Here is a 26,925-nt window from a genome sequence, read left to right as displayed (position 1 = left end):
TGAAGACATAGTCAGCAATGGAATGTGGACCCTGATGAGGCAGTGTGTGATGACAGCTCAAATTTGGACTCTGAGTAAGCTTGCATTCACCAACAAATAAACAGGCACAGTGCAATTCTTGTACATAATGAATGTACAAAATTACAAAGGTAAGTCTTGTTCAAAATTAAGTTTCTGCGTACGGCACCTGTAACATTCCATTATGCAACATGTTTCAATTCCCCTGCCTGTAGCCCAAAACATTTCCTCAGAATTTACCCCCTTGCAATGATCGCGCCCCCAACTTTGCATCAATTCTTTTAGAAAAGAAAGTGGGATGATTACGCAAGTAATTTCGGTATTTCTCATACACACTATTGTCTGGGTGCCCTCCTCCAGTCTATGCTTAGTACCCGCCGCGGTGGCTCAGTGGCCAAGGCGTTGTGCTGCTGAGCATGAGGTCACGGTTTTGATTCCCGGCCGCGGCGGCCATTTTTATTTCGGCACACGTTAACCCTTTCAGGGTCACGGATGTACATATATGTCCTCTGCAAACACCTTCAAAATGGTCAATAACGTATATGTACGTCATCGCTTGTATGTTTAAAAAGCGCGCCTTTTTCGCCAACTTCTCTTGCTTGGCATGTGCTGCCACACTACGGAAATACGTCAAATTATTTTCTTGCGCCAATGGGTCTTTTTTTATTTTTTTATCAATTACCTCAGTGGCATGCCGGCTATCGCTTGCGCATCCGGTAACGAGGGGGCGCACTGAGTATCGCCCACCGGGCGCCTCTCGCTTCTTGCACCTGCCACAGACCAAGGGCGCCTGCGAAACTGATGAGGCTCTTTTCTCGTTTTTTTTTTTGTATTTTATAGGAGCGGTGCGCCGTCTATCGCTCGCGCATCCGGCCGCGCGCCCACGCGCAGCGGCTGGTTTCGGTATTGTCCTCTGGGCGCCTCCCGCTTTTTGCGCCCGCGAAACTGATATTTATCTGATTTCGAATCACTCAAAAGGTGCCAGCTTATTACTCTCGTTTTTATTTAGAATTTTTCTTGTGTTACTCATGAATAAACCACATGTATGTAACAACACAAACAATTTTTTTGTCACTTTATGGTCACCCTAAAAAAATTACAATAATTTTTTCTCGAAATAGATTCATCCGAATAATTTAAATCAGCAATAACAAAAATCGACCCTGGGGGGTCGCATTTGGCGAAAAAAAATTCGACCCTGAAAGGGTTAAAGATCCCCAGGTGGTCAAAATTAATCCAGAGCCCGCCACTACGGCGCACTTCATCACCTGTGCTGCGTCGACGTGTTAAACCCTACAACCAACCAGTCTATGCTTAGTCTGGCCCATGACTGCTGCCGCTGCCACCTGACCTGACAGCTCAGTTCTCTTGAATGAAGCCCAATGCCAGTTCCAGCGACCCTCCACTCGCTTGTTGGGCTCCAACCACTGGCACGACAGCACACTGCATTACACTGACCCTCCACTGCCCCGCAGAGTTCGCGGATGGCACTCGCTGCGGTCCCACACGACACGACGTCATTTGCAGCATTCCAGATCGCACTTCAAGCAGGAATGTAACTTAGTAAAGCTGTAGACTGGGCTAGTTGGTAATTCATGGTGGTCAAATGTAGCGCAGAAGAAACACACGGGACGAAAAGTATACACACGGACGACCGCAAACTTCCAACTGATTCTTTATCCACGTAACTGCAGATATACCGTATTTATTCGAACCTAACACGCACCTTTTTCTGGAAAAATCGGTCCCAAAATCACATGAGCGTTACAATCGAGTACGACTCAAAACTGCATCGCCGTATGGCCATATCTCCATCGACGTTTCAAGATGGCTGCTTGACTACTGAAGCATTTTTAGTAGGCGCATCTTTGCCTTTATTGTCTGCGTGGTCTTTTTTTGCGTTCCTCTGTTCTTTCCACCATGGAATTTCCCACTGCAAAAACACGGCGGGTTCACCACGATGCTGCGTTTAAGAAGAAAGTAATCTTGTGCACGGAAAGCGATGGAAATCGGGCCTCGTCACATGCGTTCAGTGTTCAAAGACTTGCGTGCGGGACTGGCGCAAGCAGAAAGAGAAAATTTTCACAAGCAAGGCGACACGGAAAGGGTTCAGCGGACCAAAGAAGGGACGATATCCCCAAATTCAAGACCTAGCGGAGTACCTGCAGCAGCAGCGAGCGGCTCAGAGACCCAAACGACAGAGCTGCTGGGGCAGCGACGGCGCTGCACCGGACCGTCGTCATGGTGACTGTCTTGCCGGCAATAGCCAGTGCATTTCATTTCATGCCACCTTTCGAATAAACCTTGCTTATTCCAAGCGAGAAAAAGTTGCATTGTTGTACTAAATAATGAGTCTAGTGCGCATTACAATCAAGGACATAGCGTTTTTTTCTTCTTCGGTCCTCGAAAAACAGGTGCACGTTACAATCGAGGGCGCGTTAGATTCTATAAATACGGTAACCTTTCAGCCCCCAGGCCCGCGTTGCACCAACACCAGAGATGAGCCACTCATCCAGCCCAATGCTGTATTTCTTTCCCCACCAGACAAACAGGATTGTTCTTTAGTTTCCGTTCTATTTTCAACACCAGTGGGTAGGAGAAACCCAAGGAAAAAAAAAAAAAAAAAAAGGGGTCTTTTGACTATGGTGCAGATCTAGCAGAGTAAAAGTTGCTTAAAAATGCCGGCGCACTTGATTAGCATCAAATTCCTCTCATAAAGCTGGCCCGGACATTGCTTTCGACTATAAAACCGTCTGAGCCAATGACGACAGCAATGGCAACCATGACGACTCACTCGGTAGTGCTTGTGCATGCATGCATGGCAACACATACACTAAAAACCCATGCGCCGTTCAGTGCCTGGGTAAGCGCAAGCTGAGGAATGAGTGCGGGCAGAGAAATGCAAGCTCACCACTGTCATGGGTCATGTTCAACAGGACGCGCAGAACTGACAGGAGGCAGGAGAAGAAGACCGCACCAGGCCCCCGCATGCTCTGCAGAACCACCGAGGTGATCTGGCTCTCGCCAGCCTTGCCACCACTGTTACCCCCGTTGCTGCTGCCAGCAGTAGCAGTGGGCTCGCTCAACACTGGGTGCTCCAGCAGGCTTGACTGGCACAGCAGCAACAGCCTGCAAGGCACCATGGGACGGGCATTGTGGTGGGAGAAACGAGTACCAAGCCGCGCGGAGTGACGACAAAGATCATTAACAAGAAAACTCCAAAGCATTGTAAGTTCCCTGTGGCAGGTTTCATTGTCTGCAACGTCCAGTGAGTATCACCGGATTGCAAGGCCCGCAACATGCACACCAGGAGTCTGTAAACCTACAATTTAAGACACCTCTGCCACGTTCACAGTCACCTGGCATTAGACCACTGACCAGTGTACACAAAACATGAAACACACGCACATAATTTTTGGTTCAACAGCGCAAATTGGGCGAGGCCAAAGCGAAGAGGACAACATGGGTGCCCGCATTGTCCTCGTTCAATTTGCGCCGTTGAACCAAAAATGGAGTCATATCAACACGCCCAACTTACCACCTCCTTGAACACACACATTCAGACCACCAGACCAGCAGTGCATACTTCTCTTGCATGTTTACAGGTCAGAACAATGTGTACACAGTAGCCTGTCAACAAGAAAAAAAAAAAAAAAGGAAGTCGTTTCACTTAGGCGAATGCGAATGGTAGCGTTTGAGTGGAAGAGCGTTGCTTGGGTATTCTTGGTTATCTTGCCTTTTCTGTTTCGTCCATATTGTTTTTATTTTCTTTTACAGGGCAATTTCAGCGCTACTTGCGCTCGTAGTTTAGCCACCCCTTCGGGACCAACGGATACATGTTGAGTTTGGTGTCATTTACGCTGTTGAACTCAGCAACTGTGACAGTGAGCATCGACATCAGTCAAAGTAATTGACCCATCCACCTCTTTGAAAATATTGCGAGACGAGGAAAGCTCTAGAGGCGATGTCCCGCGCAAACGCAAGGTGACAACACCCCGTAATCCGAAATCTGGCTATTTATACGCTAACTTCCTCTGAATGTTGTCATCTGCACATACTGTGCAACTACCACATTCTCCAGTAGCACACACAGCAGCTGCTGTGGCTAGCATGCCTGACACACCTGGGCATTGCCTAGCAATGCTCTCGCTTGCGCAGCATTGTTTTCCTCAGTGACCTTGGTTCACAGAACGATCAACACGATTTTAAGATTTTAGCACTTACGGGCTCAATAAAAAGGACTAAGAAGAGAACGGAAACAAGAAGGCAAAAAGAAAAGAAAAGCTGAAAATGGTCCCTGGGCCTAAAGGAGCCTACAACTGTACAGCAAAAGGTATGCACTTAAATTAAAGGGACACTGAAGGCAAACAGCAAATTGGGCTCAGACGAAAGTTCAACTGCCCCGAAGCCCTCTCAGCATTTATTTGGTGGCAAAAGATGCTTTAACTGCCAAGAAATTACCAATTGAAAAACGCCTTTCATTCCTTGCACCATTTCATGACGTTTTGCGTGACGTAAACGGTTGCCAGAAGCAAGTGAGACAGCGGTGTGGTCTAGCAGGGAAACTAAAACCTACCGAGAAAACCATCGCAGCCACAGGAGCCACTGGTCACGCACTCGACGCACATGACAAAACAACTTGCCTGCCTACACTTGTTACCTGCCACTCTCTGTCTTTGTGCTGCACGGGACGCGAGATGGTGGTTAAACAATGTGAATGTGCCACGCAGCCTTTTACTTCACCTACAAAATGTCTAGCGGACAGTGCGACTGCAGCGAGAACGACGCCAGGGACGCTCTTTTGATCTGCATTTTCACTATGGATAGTTGGGTTTTAGTCGCTTCGATGCACTTGGCTCAACAACATGGTGCCATCTGTTAGTTTAACTTGTAACAGCAGGCAAAGCGAAATTTTTTCTGTCGCAATACGGTAACGCTTACTGCCCCATCTGTCGAATGTTTTGCGAAGCGAGTTGCCTATTAGCCCATCTGCGCCAGAAGTGTGCCTAGAGCTTTTACGAGCGCCCAAGCCACCAATAATGAACAACTTGGTGCCAGTGAACTATGTGCACAACATGATACAAATAGTACCATTTTATTACGCACCATAGTGGAAGCATAGCAGCACACAATGCCCTGAATCAAGAAACACGGTTTGACGCACACATTTTATTCAACTTCAAGACAATCAAGAAATGGTTTCGAACAAACATCATTACAGCAAGCGCTTTGAGGCTGAAGCGTGAAATTAACAGGCGACTGATAACCTTCTCTTCGTTGTAAGGGTAGCACTTGCTTTTTGCGATTTACGGGGGCAACTAATACCCCTGCTACACTAGCGCCCGAATGTCATTTGACTGAAATTCCAAGTTGTGCTGCTACACTGGGTTTTGAAATGCCATTCAACTCAAATGACATTCGAGCCAAATAAGCACCGAGAGAGACATTTGGGATTTCAAATGCCATTTCTAGCACACTCGCACGCAGAGTCTTGGATCGGCAATAAAAAATGTAATACTTCTGTACGTAAAAGAAACAAAATATTTTTGTTTGTGGAACTTTGTTCACTGTTCATTTACTTAAAATATGAAATCAACATATTTAGTTTTGATACTCTCATAACCAGTGGGTCAGTTGCAAAAAAAAAAACTACGCAAACAGCAACTACATTAGAGTCAAAACTGGTGTCTCTTCTAATTTAATAAGGGGGCTCACTGGTCTTAAACCAAAAAAGTTTATTTTTGTAATTATGATGATGAAAATTGGGGGGCTCATGTAGTTTCTCATTCTGATTGTAGATATCAAATTTGTTTTTGAGTAAAATGATTATATTCAAATTTATTTGGATTTTTATATTCAATTTTTTGACAGCCTTTGTAAAAAACTGCTGGAGGGATGCAGCTAAACAGGGAACCAGTGAACTGTGCACAAATCAAAGAGTGCAATAAGACTAACATTATCGTTCTATCTGGTCTGTAGCAGAAGTTATGACCATTTGAATATTGGGCTTGAAAGGTGGCAACCAGAAAAACCGGTTTTGCCTTCCAGGCCCAAACTTCAAATGGTCGTAACCACTGATCTCCACCAGAGTTGCTGGATGGCGCTTCGAGGTCTCCGGCGCACGGCCGCCGGAAGTTCGAGCGCTCGTCCCGGAAGTCGGGCCGTTCCAGCATAGCGCATGCTACGCATGGGCTGGTTTCGCACGCATTCCGCCAAAAATGCCTGCTTGTTGCGCCGTAAACTGCACAAGCAGACCAGAGAAGTCGTCTGGGAAGACGTTCTACTTGGAAGTATTACAATATTCTGAACGACGTGCGTGATACGCAGCGAAACGCAAATGTCATATCAGTGTCGTTTTTAAGCTGGGGCTCTTGTTACGCAGATTCCCTCGCTCTAAGCCGGATTTATACCGGCGTTGGGTGGCAAACTTATACCCTAGTTACACGGCGAAAGTAACCGCAGTTAAGTTTAACCGTGGTTACTAAACTTTAACCGCGGTTATCGCCAACTGCGGTTTTGGATGTTGCACGCGAAATTGCAAGTTTGGTAACCGCAGTCACTTGATTATGAGCGCAACAAAAATAAATTACCACACTTTTAACTTCACGATAAAAAAAAGAGAAGCAGTGTAGACAAAAAGAAATATCGTTAAAGCATTCGCTTCTGACACAAACGCAACGCACTCGTGCGCGGCGAGAAGAGGGGCTTCCCCAACAGCTCGCAACCGGCTTGGTTTGCTTAGGTCTGTTTTAGCATCGCGGTATAGATATTTGACCACCGCTATCTCTACAACTGCGAATAATTACAATCCATAGCACAATTTTTCACCGCACTAACATCCATTTTCTCGAATGCGGAAGTTCTTTTCCGCGATCAGATTGATTTCAAAGAGCGGCGATGCGATAAGCTGTTGCTGCCGTGGTCTGGGACGGTTCGGGCCGCAAGCAGTGCCGTGCGGGCAGGCGCGCCGGCGTGTTTACAAGCACGGCCGACGCGCGCGCCGATCGTTTCCGTGTGCTGAAAACGCTTCAAGATTGCCTGCTGTATACATTTCTGGCGGACGACGTGCGGAATTTACAAATTTAGCACGGCGTTTGTCGTAGTTGATCCGCTGCTGACGGGCAGTCGCGCTGATTGCGAGAGCGATGCAAAGAACGTAAGCGCGTCTTGGGGACAGCTTTTGGGCGCCCGCTATTTGAGAACCTTTGTCTCTTCCGAACGCCAGGTGATTTTTTTTTCCGCCTCCGCTGATGCGCCGCCACTTGCGTCCGAACTGAATTGTGCGATTTTGAGCACTGCGGCTGCAGAAAGTGCGGTTAGCGTGACCGAACTGAGGTGCCAAGCTCAGTTTGCGCTAACCATGGTTAGCGACGTAACCGCAGTTTCGTCTGTCGTGTAACGCAGCAAACTGCGGTTTTGTCTAACCGCGGTTTGCTTAACCGTGGTTAACTGTGCCCGTGTAACTAGCTCTCCATCCCCAGGCAGCAGGCTCTGCAGTGACCACTTTACTGACAACTGTTTTGACAGAACGGGCGCACGAACTCGGCTACAGCCTGTCGCCGTGCCCACGTTGTTTTCTTTCTAGCATAAATCCCTAGCATAAATTTCTAGCATAAATCCCGTTAGAGCTGCGTCATCTCCCAAACCAAGACCCAAGTGACATTTTCGTTCTCCTTTGCAATTAAATTCTGCTTCATATTAACGTCGCATATTTCGGTATAGCATATGTTGCGATCTGAACGCAATGTGTATAGCCAAAATGCAATAAAGTGAGAACAAAATGCCAAAATCCGCCAATCGGGATGCTCATCAGCGGTTGAAAAGCATAGCAGACGCCCGACTTCCGGGACGAGCCGTTGAGCTTCCGGTGGCCGTGCGCGCGCCCGGCCGCGACAGCGGCGAAGCGCCATCCAGCAACTAAGTGGAGATCAGTGGTCGTAACTTCTGCTACAGACCAGATAGAACGATAATGTTAGTCTTGTTGCACTCTTTGATTTGTGCACAGTTCACTAGTTCCCTGTTTAGCTGCATCCCTCCAGCAGTTTTTTTAGAAAGGCTGTCAAAAAATTGAATATAAAAATCCAAATAAATTTGAATATAATCATTTTACTCAAAAACAAATTTTATATCTACAATCAGAATGAGAAACTACATGTGCACCCCAATTTTTATCATAATAACTGTAAAAATAAAGTTTTTGATCAAAGACCCATGTGCCCCCTTAATATCATTTTACTGCCTTAGACTGCTCCTAAATTTGATTGTTGTACGAAAACAGAATTGGGCGACAACAGCGCCACTACAGCACAGCAAGCAATTGTGAAGGCTTTCAAATGCCATCGAAACTGTAGTGTAGCACGGCGGTTTCTGAATGGCATTGAAGCACCCCATTTGAGTCAAATGACATTCGGACGCTAGTGTAGCCGGGGTATAAGTTACTTCCCTCAGGCGTAAGCCAAGAAGATTAAAAAAAAAAAAAAAAAAACCTGCATACACTTTACATACCCGGTGCGGGGTTGAATCGTCACTATTGATAATTCCAACGTAGTAAGCACAATCCACCCGCCAGCAGGAGCACGCCGTCAAATTTCATAGCGAAGCGAACGTAACCACAACGCACATACAGCTTCGGCCGCCGGCCTGGGTGCGAAACTTCGTACGGGCAGACAGCGCTACGTGACGGAACACAGAACTTGTTCTATTAGGTGCAAATTACTGCCTACAGAAGAGCGAAACCGTGGAAAGCAGACGCACTACTTGCCGGCACGTAAATTTATAATTGTTTGACTTATAAAAGTTAACATGCAAATAAAGATTTTATGTGTTTCTTTGAGAGCTTGTGTGTGCGTTTCTCGTTCCGTTGTTCGTCATGTGACTGTTGGCACATCCGCTCACTCACTGTTTACGTCATCTCTGCTCGGCGACTGATAGCTTCATTTCTTGATTATTTACGCAATTATTTTCAAGGTACTGCCCCAGAGACTGGTACATTCAATTTCTGCAGATGCCAATCTATCTATTAGACCAACTTCGGTTTTGTCCTGAGTGTCCCTTTAAGATGGCTTAAACTGCCCCACATATTCTGTAGACACAGGAATCTGAAAGGTAAATTTTTTCGCAAATAAGTGTTCGCTATGCTTCAATTTGCAGAGCGCTATTACAGTTCGAAGTACAGTCAAACCTCGTTATAGCAAACCACTGTATGTGACAAAGTAGTCTTAACTCCCTTTGAAGTTCCTATAGAAGCCCATACATATCTCCAGAATTTAGCCTGTCAAACTTGCATCGGATAAAACATGCAGGGCCAAACAATTGTTCACGACCAAAATCTCCTGTTCTGGTTTCATTATTGCACGTATCATCACCAGGTTTCATAGAGTCCATGAAGACACAATACCAGTTTGGTTCATAAAAAGACTGCCGAGTTGTAATAATAATAATATCAATCTTATTGTAAACTTGAAACAAATAATTTTTATACAGTCTACGCTTGTTATAGTGGATCCGGCAACAACGGACTTCCGGTTACAACAGACCATTTCTGTTGGTTTGTCTGGTCCCCATGCATTTTAAATGGAGTCCACTCCGCTCATAACGGACCCGGCTAGAGCAGACTATCGGCTACAACAGACTAAATATTAGGCAAAATTTGTTTCCACTGAATGTTTATAGTGGACTTCAGCGGGGCCGGCACCCGATGTGCTTTTTCTTCGTTTATTTTGTCAAGAAAACTGTTATGTCTGGCAACATTGCTGGCAGCCGGGTCGTTGGCGCAGCCAAGCCAAGCCATGCCAGTGCCAGTGGCTTTTTTTTTTTTTTTGTGCAACCAGCGGCATGAGCGGCAGGGTAGCTGATTTCACTTTCGGAAAAATTAATCGTAATCAACATTGTTGAACATGCGGAAAAACAGGCCAACATCGCCAGAAGTACAGGCCTGTCTAAGCAGACGGTCCGCTCTACTGTGAAGAACAAGGCCGCTGCCGATAAACGCGACTTCGGTGAGATTGAAAACAGGGCTATCAATACTCAAAGTTGTGCACCCGTAGGCGAGTCTGCCCTCGTCAGTCTTTTTATCTAATAAAAAACTCGGGTTAAGTGAAGTTCGGGTTTCATTATTCCCATGCATGCATTCTTCCCGTTCCGTTCGGTGAAAAAGGTAAGAAAGGCCTCAAGTAGAGGGGTTATTCCCCATCCATTGTGTGCAATCTGCCGGTAACCGTGAGCAGTCCAACTGGTCTAACTTTCGATTTTACAGCTGTCCGTCATCAGAATATTTCATTACAGCTGTTTAAATTACCAGACTAAAATCGCTAAAAATGTAAGCCGCCTTGAGGCAACGTCAGGCAGCGATCCGAATTGTTTGACGAACGGTTTCGGGAAAACCTCCCTCGTCGTGAGGGGATTTAAAAGAGCCTAGCTAATGCTGATGGTCGCGCCTGATGTTTTATAGCTGGTTAATAATTGCGCCTAGTTATATTCTTGATTTATTTGCTCAGCTCATCATGTGTCTTTACAAGCTTGACCGCATGCGCTAGGCCTTTTCCAAGTGCCGGTGCTAAGCTTTGGAAACAGTGTTTACGCGATTCTTTGCCATCGTGCGAACACTGCAGGGGTGCTGCAGCCGTATAGAAAGAACAAAGTGTATGTACTATGCATATGCAATATCGGTCAAAGTACCCACTTTAGGGCTCGCTCATACTCTCTCCTCCCCCCCCCCCCCCCCCCCCCCCCCCCTGTCGGATAGTGCATACTTCGGCTACAGCGGACGTTTTTTTCCGGAGTCAGAGGGTCCGTTGTAACGGGCGTAGACTGTAGTCTATTGGTTGCTTTGCATCACTGTCTTTTTTTTTTCTCTCCCATTAGTGTATTTATGAATACCCATTTTCAATCTCCCTCGAAAAGCGTCATGGAGTGACATAGAAAAATAGTTGTGTCAGCTGCCGAGACCAAACATTTGTTCAAGATGACTAAGTCGGTAATTTTCGGGATGTGGTACTTTTTACACAACAGCACCACTACGTGTGTGTTTCTACCTAGTGTGTTTTGCAGTGAAGCTGTCAGCCGCTTGGCGGTCGGAAAATTTCGTGTCATAAACAAAAAACTCAGGCAGGATCCAACAGTTCTCGCCCAAGACACCGAGCACATGCATCAGGCTAATGAGGCATGCAGCATAGAGCTCAGTATTCATGTATAGGAAAAAAACCACAAAACAAGCATCGAACTGGCGGTACCACCGTTATAAGATGAATGCGGAGAATCAACGGAAATGTGAATGGGCGCAAAAACGACCGAAAACTGATGCTGCCTTTGCCGCCTCAAATTCCACCTCGCCAAGTAGGTGCGAATTCCTTGCGATTGAAGAGCAACTTGCCCACATGGAATGCCGCTGTGAGATCATTATTCTTCTACAGCTTGAAAGGCTTTCCGAGCAACATTTCCCCCGTGTATTTAAGGCCTCAGGATGCACCCTTCACCGGTCGCCAGTCTATGCCTGCACGGGATAGTTGTTGAAGGAGGGGGCGTGCACGCAGAGCTGGGCGTCATGCCGCTGCCAATGACATGCCCATTGTGCTAGTGGGAGAGTTAAACTTGGAAGGCTGTTGGCTCAATGCGCCCTGGCAGCTGTCCTCTTTAATCGAGCGGTTTGGGACTTGGTTGGTGTGTTACACAGACAGTAACATGCCCACAACGGGGGAGGAAAACAGACGGTCACATGTTTGTCCACTAGAATAAAGCTCGAGGACTTACAGGTTTTAACTTGCTGTGGGAAGGACGCATGTCATTCACTTGGAGGAAGAGCGGGAATTGAAGGAGCGTTGGCCCGAACAGAAGTGCGAATGGGCAATAAAAACAATGGAAAGCACTGACGCTGCCATTACTACCTCAAGTTCCAGCTGGTCGAGTAGCTGTGAACCGCTCCCGGATGACCAGAAACTTTCCCACTTGGAACACTGACGTGGGCCATTATTACTTATTCAGCTTAACACTTTCATGACCGCGGAAAAATCCGTTGTTTTTTGGTGTTCCAGGTAATATTTTTTCTTCGCCACAGATAATGCCTTATGCTGAAGTGTAAGATATGAAATGATAGAGAAAGAATAGGGCTTCCTAACACTAATAATTTCAAGCAACAGATCTGCTACACATTTTATTAAAAAATTATTAAAAAAATAAAAAGAAAGAAAAAGAAAAAAAAATGACAAAAACATCAATGACACTTTGCACAGGGTACACACAAAAAAATTTGAAATATACAATTTGAACATAAGACCCTTAAAAAGTAATACTGCAAAAATGAGCTCTGTAAGCACAAAAGTTATTTATGTACACACAGTTATATAAACACCAGTGTCCACTAGTTGTTTTCAGGTAGTCCAGAAAAGATTTTTTTTCTTACCACAGAAAATGATGGATGCTAAAGTGTAAGTTATGAAATGATAGAAGAAGAATGGGGCCTTCTAACAGTAATAATTTCAAACAACAGACGTATTCCTAATTTTATCAAAAAATTGTGAAAACAAAAGTAACAAAAAGAAAAAAAATTGATGACCTCAATGCTACTTTGCACACGGTAGACAAAAACAATTTTGAAATATACACTTTGAACACCTTATAGAATAATACTGCAAATATGAGCGGTGTAAGTACAAAAGTTATTTACATACAAAAATATAAATATAAACACGAACAGCTGCACGCTGCTCCGGAGTGCTACGCCGAGGTCAACTCTGGGCCGCCTTCCTGGAGAGAACTCGACTCACTGTGCAGCCGGCGCCAACCGGTCTGGCCCGAACAAAGTCAACACCCTGCCAATAAGAGCTGTGGCCTTTAGAACAGGGCCGGATCTGTTTACAACAACCCGCGCCCGCATTAGAGCTACCGGAGAAGAAAGCGAAACTCATCGGCGCACACCTGATGATGGTCTGGGGCGATTTTACGCACTTTCGCCGTCCGTACTTTAGTCTGACGAATCTAAGTCGTCTTCCGTGTCTGTGCTGCTACCATCATGCACAGACTCAAGCTCAGATACATCGCAATCGGTCGAAATTCAACGTCTGCATAGAGCATCGGCGAGCGGCGGCAACGCCATAACTGAAACCACGTGAGCTCGTCTCCCTGCCGGCAAAGGACATTTAAAAATCCCCCCCGCGGCGGAAAAACGAAAGTCGAAAGCGAAACTGATAAAATAATTTCTCATTTACCATTTGGATGGCATTAGCGGTCCAGAACCGCTCGGAGAGCGCCAAAGTTTGTACTTGTATTCATCGATAGCATACTATCAATGGGAATAGGCAACAGGTTAAAGAGCTTTCAGGGCAACATTTTCGACGGTTTCTTTCACTTCTAAGCCCGCACACATAACCGGTTGCCAATTTATGTGAGCTTTGTTTGGGAGGAGGGCGTTCAATCACAGCTATAGCTTTTATGTCCTTATGCAGGCATGAAAGTTGGCATATGTCTGTTGTGCTGGCGGGTGGTTTAAATGTGGATGCCAAATGGCCCAATACGACCTGTCCGGTGTTGTCTCAGTGGTCTAGCGGATCGGGTCGGTGTGTTACAGAAACAGTAAGACGCCTATGATGCCGCAGTAAAACAGACAGATCCATGTTTGTCCGCGAGAATAAAGCTGGCGTTCTACCAAGTATCATTCCGCTAATTGGCTAGAAAGTATGCTCAATCGCAAATTACAGGAAAATGTGCTTTGTTACATGCACTCCGTGGACTGTGCCCAGCTTTGCAGGTCATCCTTCTTCCCAAAGTGGAAGGGCACTAATTTTTTTTCTGCATGTTTGTGCTTCGTGAAGTAGCTTGTTCTGACTACGTGTATATGCATAAAATTGTATTCCAACCATGCCTGCGATTCCCACTGTACTACATGTGCAGAGGGCCCAGAAGAATTCAAGCTGCATAATGCTTGCTTTTTGGTTGCGCTCTTCATATCTGCAAGAGCCCCATGTTGAATGAAATTCCTATCTGATATTTTGCCCACCCATTCACCTTTCTGCTAAAAAAAAAATTACCTAGTTCCCATTTAACGGGACACTGAAGGCAAAATACAAGTTGTTCTAGATCAATTAGATTAGCTCGAGAACACGAATATACCACTCTTAAGCATAGCTTTTCTAAAATAAGGTAGAAAATAGTGAAAAGGTAAAGACAGGTATAGCAACTTACACTGGAAGAGGTTAAAATTGCATTACAAATATTTTAACAATATGCTTTCAGAAGTTTATAAAATATTATCTGGAAGTTTTTGTAGCGTCATGTTTGAATGTCGAAGAACAAAAAGAAAGCTGGAAACAATATGATGGGAGCACAGCCGATAGATTTCGCGGCGATACCAGGCGCCCAGAAGCTCATTTTGGTTTCAGTGCAATACCTGGTGCAATTACTCGGACGGATAATTGTGCGACCCTTGTACTGTGCTGCGTCCACAGCCACATTTATTATGACCCTCTGCGTGCTTTTACTGCACTAAAAAAACCCCACGGGAGTGCCAATTTTGGCTGAAGTCAGTATTTTCAAGTGTATGCAACATCTGGTGCACACGTGTTCCCTGGCTGCCGCTGAATGGCACTACTCGTCTAAGCGTGCGTGGGTAATGCTATCAGAGGAGGCTTTGCGGGTCAATACTGATCACGGGTCCTATCAAGAAACATTCTGCTTAGTGGCCCGGAGCAGAAAAGGACGTGGGAGTTCGGGTAAGCACTCCTGATGCGACAGAAATTGATGAAACCGCTTGGAACGTGGTAGCGTTGTATTCAGTTGCTTCTATACCGCTATACCCCTGCCTCGCTTGCTTCCGATTTTATCATGACGCAAACAGCGGCTGCAGCAGCCGCTGTTTGCATCATGGAATCGCTGCGAGAGAAATGAGGAAGGGAACTGCGTTGCTTGATTAGCAATTTTTCAGCAATTAAGGGATCTTTTGGCACCGAATCAATGCTCAAATGGCTATGGGAAGGTCAGGCTTTCGTGTGAAACCAACTTGCTGGTTGTCTTCACAGTTCCTTGAATATCCCATTTTTGCACAGGGTTGAAAAAGTAATAGCGTTTCTTCTTTCACGTACCTATAACTGCAATGAGTTACTTATGGAAACTTAAAACTAACATAGATATTCGTCTTGTATAGGTGGCTGTAACGCAGTCCATTCCCCTGGTAACATGCAAACGATTGAGCTGCCATACAGCTCTATTTTACCCACCTGATGTTGCATAACCCTGTCTTCAAAAGTTTGATGCGAGAACCTTTACCCAATTTACTAGAAACATTGTGGCTAAAAGCTGCCCTCATCACTGACATTATTATGGCAATCTTACCTGATATATGAGGAAACCATAAGGGAGTCTTTGAAGTCCAGCAGGTACCTCTGGTTGTCGGTGTTCATATATGTGACCTGGGTCAAACACAAAAACAGATTATGTCGACCTTATAGCGGACGCGCACTACGGCTCACTGAAGGTGCCTTTCCCACGCTGTGCTCGGGCCGTTCGCGTTACCTGAGCCGCTGGATGTATGACGCGTGACTTATCGTGTTCCATGTCTGCACCACGACGACATCGGGGACCGGGGCTGTTTCGCCATTTCTCTTCGCTTAATAAGGGCAGTTGAGTTCCAGCAACCGATCGGTGTGTACGCTTTTATCGTCGCTCGTCAACCGACAAGACAGACATGATGCAGCTAACACTTCATCCATTGCCTCCTTACTTTTCCCCTCCTTTTCCTACTTTGCTATAAATGTGCTGATACCACCCTCTCTGCCTTGGCTTAGACGAGAAAGCCATTTTTTGACACAGCCACTTTTGTGCAAATGGCTGCATTATCTGCAGACACCCGAAGTAAGCCATGCTCTGAATTTGATATCAACTACTGTAACCATGCACATATAGGCCCTAAAGCATAAAAAACCCTACCGTTACAATCAGCCCTATCATATTTGGGTTTGACTGCAGAATTATTACTTCAGCACTAATATATTGCTAATAACGTTAATGTCGATAATGAAAGCATTTTGCAAATGCCATATATAAACATTTGTGAAGCAGCATTTATTTACTTTTGTAAATATTTGATGACTACAATCGCAATAAACAGTCCCAAATATTTGCCATTAATAAGTGCAAAGAAGTAGACCTTTGAAAGGAACTGATCAAGAGACAGTCAAGAATGCCAGCAGAACAACTCAGCACCCTGTCAAAATATTCAGAGCATTTTTTCAGCTCAGTGTAGCTTCATAAACAACTTACATTTTCTAGCACACGGGAGCATCTGTCAATCTTTTTGAGCTTCTCCAGCTGGAAGTCTGTGGGATTCTTCAAGATCGACACCCCTTGCCCAAAGTAACCGAGGCAATCACGCACTGCAACAGAAATCACACAGCCAACAAGGTGAGCACTTCATGGCTAGAAAAGAAAAATAACATTTTGAAAGACAGGTGTTGCACTTATAAGCCTTCAATACGAGGCGACGTTTCACGCGAGAAGAGAGAGAAAAAAACTACTCAGAAGAAACCAGCCTGTATGTTCTTCGGGAAATCATCATCATTTTCACCACCCCTACCACCACCACCATCATCATCAGCCTATTTGGGTCCACTGCGGGACGCAGGCCTCTACCATTGACCTCAACAAGCTTCCGTTTTGTGCTGTCGAAGCCCATTCTTTGCCTCTGAATTGCCTTATTTCGTCCCTCCATCGAGTTACTGGCCTTCCCCTTCTAAACCCGTGTCTCGGTATCCACTCTGTTGCCCTGGTGGTCCACCGGTTGTCATTTCGTCTCACTACACGGCCAGCCCAAATTAATGCCTTTTTTTTTAAATTTGAACTATGATATCTTTCACTCAAGTTTGTTTCCTGATCCAGGAAGCTCATTTTCTATCCCTAAGCGTTCTTCCTATCATCCTTCGTTCCGTGGCCCGTTCAGCCAACCTAAGTTTGCTTTATAGTTGTTTAGTAAGCTGCCAAGTTTCCGCCCCATACATCCCCACCGGTAGAACGCACTGGTTGAATACTTTTCATTATTTGGGAATGCTTGTTGAGTGCTCCCCAGCCCATTCCTATTCTGTGCCGGATTGCTTTTTTGTGGTGGGGATCGGCACTGAAAACCTGTCCAAGGTAGTTACATTCTCCTACTCGCTCTTGCGTTTCATTACCTAGGTTGAAAAGGGCTCTTTCAGCATGTTCATTTAACCAATGGCGAAGCTTTTTGACTGCAGTTCCTCAAGCATTTTTTTCGGGTGTTCTGCTGACTCACTCAGCAAGAGTATGTCGTCTGCAAACCTCGAAGGGCACTTAAGTATTCCCCATTTATCTGTAACCCTGTGTTTTCCCAGACAAGCCTCCGGAATGCCCTCTGTAAACATGTCATGAACTTTTTTGGTGAGATGGTATCTCCCTGTTGTGCTCCCTTTCAAATAGGCAACATTTCGCTTTGGTTCACGAAGGGGGGGGGGGGGGGGGGGAAGCACAGACGCACAGAAATTGGCCATAGGGCTGGGCTGTTATCAAGTCACATTTATCTTTGATATTATCTTTCAACACAGTTCGTGTATGTATGTCCCTTATTACTAGGAAATAACAAATGCAACCATGTATTGGACTCGACAATACTTTTTAAATGTAACATGCACTTTAATGAGACCCAATACTTAAAGAAGTGCACCACAGATTTTAAAGCAGGGAGTGTGGTTTTTGCAAAGTCCGGGGCTCTCACTCGAACCGCGGAGATCAAACTAGAATCAGGGAACAACCTCTGGTCAAAGACACACTAGTTCGGAAGAACTGACAACTAATGAACCATCGGCATAACAAAATGCCTACCGAGAGATGAAGTAGGGGAAGACACATAACTTGATGGAGGGATGACATAATTAATAATATACTCGGTTACAACTCAAGAACGGCACCACCTCATGTAGTGTATCACTTTGCCAAAGCGCCGGACCCATGACGTCAGTGCGCGCGCGTTTTGAAAGGCGTTTGCTATGAATGCGTGATGTCGTCTGCCTTGTCTCACGCAGTTTGTTTTTCGTCACTGGAGTCGTTTATAAGCATATTAAGTCCAAAAAATCACGGGAACGGCTCACACCATGGTCAAAATATTCCCTGTAACGCCCTATTTGCGCCGCGCGGAGAAACATCCCGCTACGGTGATAAGGCACAGCGGCAACTTCCGGTGCCGTTCTTAAGTTGTCACCGAGTATAGTGACGAAAATTCAGGAGCAAGAAATGGATTCAGACAACGCAAAATAGGAGTGGTTGGAAGTTTATGGGGGAGAAGCCTTTGTCCCAAAGTGGACATAGACAGTCTGACAATGATGACAAGCTGATTAGTCTGTCTGTAGTCTGATTAGTTTCACCAGTTTCATAAGGAACAGCCAATGTTTATTGCCCAAACCACAGATGAGCTTGCTGCCCCAAATAACGCAATGCCGTTTTGAGTTCCTTTATAAACCTTGTGTATGTAATTTCAACAAGGTATTAAGCCATCAAAGGTACATGCCTGTACCATTATTAGTACCATTATTAAAAAAGCATTTCACTTCTATATTTTGTATTGATATCGGAAATACAATTTTTGAGAGTATCACGTGTCTGTGTCAAAATGATACCATTGTGCCCAGTCCTCATTGAGGGTATCATCTAAACAATTTTCGATTATAAAAGGCACACCTGCTCCTTCATCATAATACAGAACAAATCGTAAAATGTTTAAAACAGAAAGAAGTGTAAAGGAGAGAGACAGAGAGAGAGAGAGAGAGAGAGAAATACATTCACACAGCTGTGCCATAACTATTTTGCCTGCTGAAGTCACGTGAAATTTGCTTGTTCATCATTTACTGGTTTGATTATAGACAGATTATGTACGTGAATGCAGCCTTGAATACAACCCAGGGTCTCTTTTGTTCTCAAAGGCATTTCTGTCACAATACACATAAGACTGGCTTCACTTCGAGTGCTCTTTCAAATGAAAATGGACTGTGAGACCCAGCAGGGTGTCTAGCAAATTGCCTAATTCAATTTCCCTGACTTTTCCATGTTTTCAATGACCATTTTAGTCGAAATTCCCTGACCTATACAACAGGCGCCATTCTATGGAAATGGTCCGTGAAGCATATAAAAAGCGTACAGAAAACACATTCTATCGTAGGGAAAAACACATTTGTTGCAAGTGCCCTGATTCTCAAATTGCACTTTGATTAACTTCAGTTCGTTCAGCTTGAGGTTTGCTTGCCTTCAGTTACGGCTTCAGAGAGTCTTGCGGGATAGAAGCTTCAAGTCGCGCTTCAGCGAGTACCTTTTGCTTTTTTTCTTGATTGTCCTGGCTCGACATGCGTTTTCGCACGCGAGTCTGGCGCGTCGGCATTGCGCGTGCGATTTTTTGACGCCCGCGTCAACGATTCGCGCGCACGGCAGCTTCTGCCTCGCTCAGAAAATGACGCACGTGGCGAGCGGCAGTGAGAAGAGCCTGACGACTTTCGCCAATGGGGAGCCGCGCGCCTCATCTGGCTGGCTCCTCCAGAGATGCTTAGGCTTACCACCCAGGGCAGTATTGCATGGGAGCTTTCACTAGCGGCGCGGAAGATGTTTTATAGTAACGTTTTCGCCCACATTAAAAGCTCCTTTACCGCACAAGCAACTTCGGGCGTGCCTTGTGCGGCATTTTAGAGAGCGCTAGAAGCGGTCGCTCGAGCTTTGCGGTCAAAGCCGCCACCATGTTGCCGCCGCCGGCAGCACCGCGCGCAGCGTGCGGGTGGTTCCGCGGCAGCGTCAGCGCGCCTGTGACATGCGCGGCGCGTTTTCGCGAGCAGAAAACGCCGCGTGCGGTTCATGCTAAACCCTGTCATGTTCATTTTTGATTATGTAATTCTGGCTCCTGATGTCATAAGAAAGAAGTTCTTTCAAGATTAGCTCCCGAAAAGCACTGCCTTTTAAAATTCGCTGGAAAAAAAGCGCGTTGTGCGTGTGATTTCTGCATCACACACATCGTTCCTCTGCGCAAGTGCACCCAGCAACCTAAGCCAGCTGCGAGCTGCGTGAACCGCACGCCGAGTTTCTGCACGCAATTCGTGCGTGGCATTTTCACAGCCGTGTCGACAATTTCGTGCCTGCGGTGGCTCCTTTCCTGCACAAGCAAGTGCGTTTGTGCCTTGAGTAGCACTTTAAGATTTTAATAAGCGGTAAAAGCAGCCGTTGGAGCTACCGCACTACTTTGCGACCGGTGCTGCCGCCATGTTGCCGGCGCCTGCCGCTCGGCACACCGTGCCGAGAAAACGTTTCATGCGAATCACGCTTTCGTCGCCCGCGAACATGTTGCGTTCGTGTAACTTCTTGGGGGACTTTAACACTGGTTTCCCCTATTCTAAAACAGCGTGGGCAGTCCCCGAAGTGGTTTTCCCTGACTGGTACTACTTGATTGAAAAATTCACTGACAATTTTCCGACTTTTCCCGGTGGCTCAAAATTCCCTGACTTTGATTGATTGATTGTAAGGTTTAACGCGCCGACGCAACGCAGGCGATGAGGCGCGCCATAGTGGAGGGCTCCGGATTAATTTTGACCACCTGGGGATCTTTAACATGCACCGAAATCTCAAACGCACGGGCGTTTTTGCTTTTCGCCTCCATCAGAAAAGCGGCCGCCGCGGCCGGGAATCGAACCTGCGACCTCGTGCTTAGCAGTGTAACGCCTTAGCCACTGAGCCGTCGCGGCGGGTCCTCCCTGACTTTTCCCTGTTTTCCCGGTCACTAGACACCCTGCCCAGTAAGCAGGGCCTGATGAGCTGCAATGCTCATGAGCGAGAGAACAGCCTTCGTGGTCAAGCAACCAGCATCATCACACCAAGCCGAAGATTGACACGTTCTGATGCAGGCCCTTCGTTCGGCTAACGTGTGGGTTGAAATTTCTCGATGTCACAGCCAGGCGACCATGCTCTGCACTTCAAAAGTGTCAATTAAAAAGCCGGCAAGTGTTAAGCTTTTACAGTGCTGAATCATATAACAATAAATGGTTGAGGTTAAAGGCTGAATGGACATTACAGGACTAAAAGGTCTTCGCACTGTTTACTGAAGCCTTAACATAGTGAAGTGTCTGGACCCCTGCCATAAACCAGATTCCCTAGCCCCCATTTGAAATCTACTGTGCTATCTGGCACATCATCGAACACAGTACATTTTTTGACTGCTACACAGCTCAACTGGGAAAATTTTGATCTTTACTTCTTTGCCTAAACTATCACCCACAGAGTTGCTGGACAAGTACAATCAATATTAAAGATGCAGCACTTTAAACATTCCCAGTCACCCCCCCTTGTTTCAGGCTCAAAGAAAGTGCAAATAAGCCTCAGAAGCCAGACAGAGGTTGCCAATAGAGGAAAGTGGTTCGTTAAACTGGTTTCCTGGCCCAGACTGAGACAAGAAAGTGAGAAGCGCACAGTAACAGAGGACGGAGGAAGGAATAACCCAAAAAAGCATGTAATCTCAACTGCAAGCATTATTGACACACTAAAAAATGTTAGCGACTGACAAATTACAAACCTCTGTCACTGTGCATGAAAAGGAGTGCGCACTCATCGCTTCTATGTTCGTGTAACCTTTGCAGTTCTTGTGTGAATTTCATCTGCGTGAATAAATCTTGCAGTTGGGAGTAAGCACTTGCTTGGGTTTCTTCCTTCCGTCCCTGTTACTGTGTGCTTCTCACTTTCCAGCTTATACCAACCAGTCCAAATTTCGGTGCTGCTTGTTCCTAGACGATTTGGTGCCATAGAAGCACATCAAGTGCTCTTAAAAGCAAGCAACAGTCACCAATAACTACAAAAAGAAAAAACTACAGCAGCATACAGCTAAGAGGTAAAAATTAACCACACATGAAACTCAAACAACTTTTTAATATTTGGAAATCTTGTGTTCCCAACCTTTCACAGGCGATTTGTGAGAGCAATGATGCTTCAATAAACCTGCTTGTCAAAGTAGAGAGAACAAAAAACTACAAAAGCAGGACCATCAGGACAACCAGCAAACAAAGAGGGTAATTTTAGCAGCCTCACCAGTATTTACAATATGTGTCAGTCCACCTTGTAACCGCAGCTCCTCCTTGAACCACTCTCCTGCTCTCCTAGACGTCAAGCTTAGTAGAGTCTCAAGTGCCAGTGTGCCAGTCTGTGCACAAATAATTCAGAAAGAAAAACAAAAACACAGATTACAGCAATCTTGGGGGGTTGAACTTTCATTTCAACAAAACCTTCAGCAAACAAACATCTTTTTTTTTTTTTTACTACACTCTGACAAAACCACGGCCAAATGGGCTTAGGGAGAACAGACTAGTAACATGCATGTGCTGCTGTTAGCCTAAAATCTATAACATTGTGCTGCCAAACACTTGAAAATCGTGGTCAGAAAAACAAATAAATAAAAATAAAGTCCACCTGACAACTTATGGAACCAGATGAGTAAAGCCACTTCAGTAACAAAATGGAAGAGCATTACGTGCCCAAACTACCTTTACGTTGAAGCCTGGGCAATAAATATAAAGGGGCCATGCAGACAAAATAACAAGTTTGGTTCATTAAGAAGATTGTTTTGTCCCAATATCAATGATATCGATTTTATAGGAACCTTAAAACAAATAATCTAGATATTAAAGAAAATAGATGAAGCAGTGGCGACCGACCAGCCACTTTCTCGCTGGGTTTATAACATCACAGGGTCTTGGTTGTGTGATTGACAGCCACCGACCAAAGCTACTGCCAAGAAATCAGGGTGTCAAACCGGAACCAAACCGAAAACCGGAACCGAACCGAAAAGCGGAACTGAACCAGTATTTTTGCCGGAACTGAACCCAAACCCGAACTGAACCAAAAAAAAAGTAGCGGTTTCCGGTTCACGACAACATGGTTCAAACATCCCGTTATTGATGACGGGTGGCCAGTGTCATTAGGGGCTTCTTTCTTTCCCGCGCCATCTACTTAGCAGTCTCTCGCACACTTTCTCCTTCAAATGAGTCAAAATGCTACAAACGCTCTCTTCACAGTCAGAACATGTTGAAGCTTTGGTTATTTGATTGATTATTTGGTTTTGTAATGTGCCAATGCTACACAGGCGAAGAGGTGCGCCGTAGCAAAGGGCTCCGTATTAATTTTGACCACCTGAAGGTCCTTAAATTAACATACGCTGAAATCTCGTACACACAGGCATTTTCACTTTTTGCCTCCATCAGAAAAGCGGCCACCGCTGCCACGAATCGAACCCGCGTCCTTGGGCTCAGTAGCACAACGCCTTACCCGCAACATGGTGAAACTAATGCACATGAATATTGCAATGGTATGTTGCTGGTGGTCGAGCAAGGAGGGTGCAAGGCTGGGCAGAAGAAAGGTCAAACTCTCGGCACTCGGCCCGAGGTTTGAAGCACCGACTTTGCCCTTCTTGCAATCGCCGGTACACCGGTCAGCATGCCCCCCACGGGGGCCTTTAAAGGTCCAACAAAACGTTTGTCACTCTCTCTCCCTCGCTGGGACGGTGCAAGTGCAATCAGGCCACGAGATTGCTGCACAGTGTACCAGCCAAGGTTCAAGCCTGATATCTGCCTTTGCCTACTTGTAGCACCTTAAGAGGGTTGAAATTTTGGTTTTTAAGTACATGCGTAATCGTAAGAATTTAAGCAACTGTGCCACAAACGGGACACAGGAAGAAAGAGACACACGTTTGTTAGTGGTTCAGGCATCCGCTTTATACAAGCGAGGCGAACCTCACGCAACAAGAGGGGAAAATAGGGTGAAGGGGCCGAAAAAAAAAGATTCTTAAAGGAGCCATGAAGACAAAATACAAGTTGGGTTTATTAGGAAGACTGCTTAGTCCCGATAACAATGATACCAATATCATCGCAATCTTCGAACAAATAACGGAGATATTAAAGAAAACGTGTGAAGCAGTCGCGACCCCCTAGCCAATTTCCCGCAACTTTTCTATGACGTCACGGAACCTTGTTTGTGCGATTGGCGGCCGCCTGACTGACCTGTCGCGACGACACATGAATGGACGTCTGTAATGGGGCCTCTAGTTCCATTTGACCGCATCACTTGAATGCTAACGTGCAGTTAACGCACCGAAAATTACGTTTTATTGTTGGCCCGTATGACGTCATTCTTGCTCATAACACGTCACTGTGGCACAAAATTTGAAAGTTTTTAAACACTTCTAGCTTTTTTTTCGTTAAAAAACATCTTTTGGGGCTGTAATGGAGCTGAGTGAGATACTGAATCCTAGTTCTTTCAAATTAAACGAAGTTGTATTTTCTCTTCATGGCTTCTTTAAACATACTACATGGGGATAGGAGGAGATTGAATGATTAAAAGGTTTAATGCGCCGACGCTACACAGGTGATGAGGCGCACTGTAGTGGGAGTTCCGGATTAATTTTGACCACCTGGGGATCTTTACATGTGCCGAAATCTCGAACACACGGGCATTTTTGCATTTTACCTCCACCAGAAAAGCGGCCACCACGGCCAGGAATCGAACCCAAGTCCTTGGGCTCAGCAGCACGTCTTAGCCGGGTGGGTGGGATAAGGGAAGAGACGTATCAATGCGAAATTCTAGAGATTGTAGTGCCCAGTGTTGGGCACTGGACGTTTGGTACGTTGATTGCCACTACCATCTTTGGTAATCTCTTGTACAGGAAAAGATGCTCTTCACAGGCATCAGGAAACAGGAAATGACTTTGCTAATGTTATGCGACATGGGCATATATTGTGTATAGGGAGGCGAAGCTAAAGTTTGCCGGGCGAGGGAAGCGCTGCCCTCTCCCCTCCGGGGGAGTACGCGGCGGCGGCGGCCGCTTTGGCACGTGCTTTTTCCGCTGCGTGCGTGCTGCATTTTTCGCGCTAGGAAGAGTGCTGGGTAAAATTTTTTTTTGACTTATGAAACCAGACGCGTCAGCACGTGTCCAGCAAGTTCGGTTTAAACGTAGAGTAGTTACTGAGTTCATTTTTGTCGACGTTTGTCTTGTTGTCTGCTACAGACGCGCCTCCTGCCGCTCGACCGGCAGACTGCCCCGACGATTTTAAGGGGGGAAACGCGTTGTTCGGCGGTCGTCGGTTGCTCTTTTCTTCTGCAAGGCGACAGGTGTTCAGCTTGTCACAGCGTACTTTTCTCTTGTTTGTTACTCCCTTCGTGTGCTCGCGCTTCGGACATCGACCGGACTTTCTGGACTGCAGAAATACTGAGGCTTGCAAGAAATGTAAGATAAACGTGATTATGGTTAATAGGTTATTTCTTACTCTTGAAACAATCAGCTGCATCTTATAAAAACGCATTAGAAATGCACACGCTAAATAAGGGGTGCGCTGACAGCGCCGCATTTCCATTTTACTTGTCCTTGAAGAAATTTTTGTTCGCAATGTTTGTCACCCGCTTGGAGTACAAGTATGGGTTAGCGTGACAGTTCGCGGAAACAACAGAACAGCTTGTGGCGTATAACTTTTAATTACTATAATATACAGAATTTGGTGTATACCTCTTTTAATTACCAGTATTTCTAAATGTGGGAAAAAAGCGAACAACGCAGCAATCCCGTCCAGAACACAAGTCACAATGACAAGACGGACCAGAGCTACTACAGCCAGGTAAATCGCTAGAAACTTTTTTTTTTTTTTCACCCATGCAAAATGTCAACCTATTGTGTTATATATGGACGATATCGAACGGCACCAGCTAAACAACTCTGAAGTTCATTTATTATAGCGGAAAACAATCATTGGCAGCATGCATTAAAAAAAGTGTAGAGGGGAGGACTCATTAGAACACTAGTTCACATTTTCAAAGCCGGGTAATGAAACTGAAAGCACACAGATACAAACAAAAATGTGTCAACTTATTTCACCTTTCGAACTGCAGTGATCCATGCTTACCGCCTATCCTTTTGCTGCGCTTTCGCGGGAAATATGCAGAATTTAACGAATGGATCCTCTTCTTTACTGTCGTGGCAGCTGACCATGCAACAATATGGGGGGTTTGCTTCGCTTTCAGTTTCATCTTTTCGTTTCGGGCTAGTGAGGAGTGTTCCCGCCGCTCTTTGTACGTGCTGGCTTAACTCTTTCGCTACCGCGCCTATCAAAATCGATCAATTTGATCGATACTTTTGGGAGCGCCTTTTCATAGCGTTCCAGGCGTTTCTCGAACAAGTAAAGCTGTTCGGAGTTAGATCAGAAAATGGCCTTTCAAAATCAGTTTTGTTTTCATTTTTGCAACGGAAACGTGATTTTTGACACGCTTTTGAATCACCTGGTTGTGGAAAAGGGGCGTGGTCATCGCGCCTCAAGGCTACCAACGAAGAATGCGTGCAACTCGTAATTACTCTGCACCAGCGCTTGTTTTTTGCTATCAGGGCGTGAATGGGGAACTAGCAAACGATTTTCAATCGTCAGGTTCACGCTCTGACAGTAATAATCCCAGAAATCGGCTGAAAATGTCAAGCAGTGCCTGGTTGCAAAGCTACTTTATGATTTTAGGCAGTTTTATTGCCTTTGCGCAAGTTGTCCTAAGTACTCTGGTAGTTCTACTTACCCCAGGACCATTCCCAAACAGTTTACAACAGTTTCGGTTTCGTTTCTGCATCGCGAAATTCATATTTAGCGCAACTACGCAGTTACCCAACTTCAAGGCTAACTGCCATGGCGCCTGAAGCGTCCGCGACTGATCCTCGAACAAAGCACGCCGCTCCTCATTTCCCCCCACCCTAACCCGATTTCTGCGATAAGAACTTCAGATGCAAGTCAAAAGGTCACACCCAGTCGCCAGATATCTGTTCCGCCGAGGACAGCGCTTCAAACCGGCCTTACACTGCCAGCTGTTCGCCTTCCAGTTTCGTTTTCATGCGAGGGTATATCCGGGTGTCTAATGTTGCTGCTTAGTTGA

At 45.7% G+C, this 26,925-nt stretch overlaps 1 protein-coding gene across 2 annotated transcripts in view; it reads right to left on the bottom strand.

Annotated features, from left to right (window-relative positions):
• Wapl (cohesin release factor wings apart-like) overlaps positions 1-26,925 on the bottom strand; it is an 84,513-nt gene that overhangs the window by 33,438 nt on the left and 24,150 nt on the right. For both annotated transcript variants that reach the window (XM_077686146.1, XM_077686147.1), the window contains 4 exons: positions 22,063-22,174; positions 16,267-16,379; positions 15,340-15,416; positions 2,930-3,147 (listed from right to left, as the gene is read on the bottom strand). In XM_077686146.1, the coding sequence (XP_077542272.1) occupies positions 2,930-3,147; positions 15,340-15,416; positions 16,267-16,379; positions 22,063-22,174 (520 nt within the window). The remainder of the gene's footprint in view (positions 1-2,929; positions 3,148-15,339; positions 15,417-16,266; positions 16,380-22,062; positions 22,175-26,925) is intronic.

This window comes from Haemaphysalis longicornis, unplaced genomic scaffold (assembly GCF_048455015.1).
Source record: "Haemaphysalis longicornis isolate Haplotype H1 unplaced genomic scaffold, Haemaphysalis longicornis Haplotype H1 scaffold_1, whole genome shotgun sequence".
Taxonomy (NCBI): Eukaryota; Metazoa; Arthropoda; class Arachnida; order Ixodida; family Ixodidae; genus Haemaphysalis; species Haemaphysalis longicornis.
The sequence above is the reverse complement of the archived record's forward strand: the minus strand, read 5'-3'. Positions and strand labels throughout refer to the sequence as shown.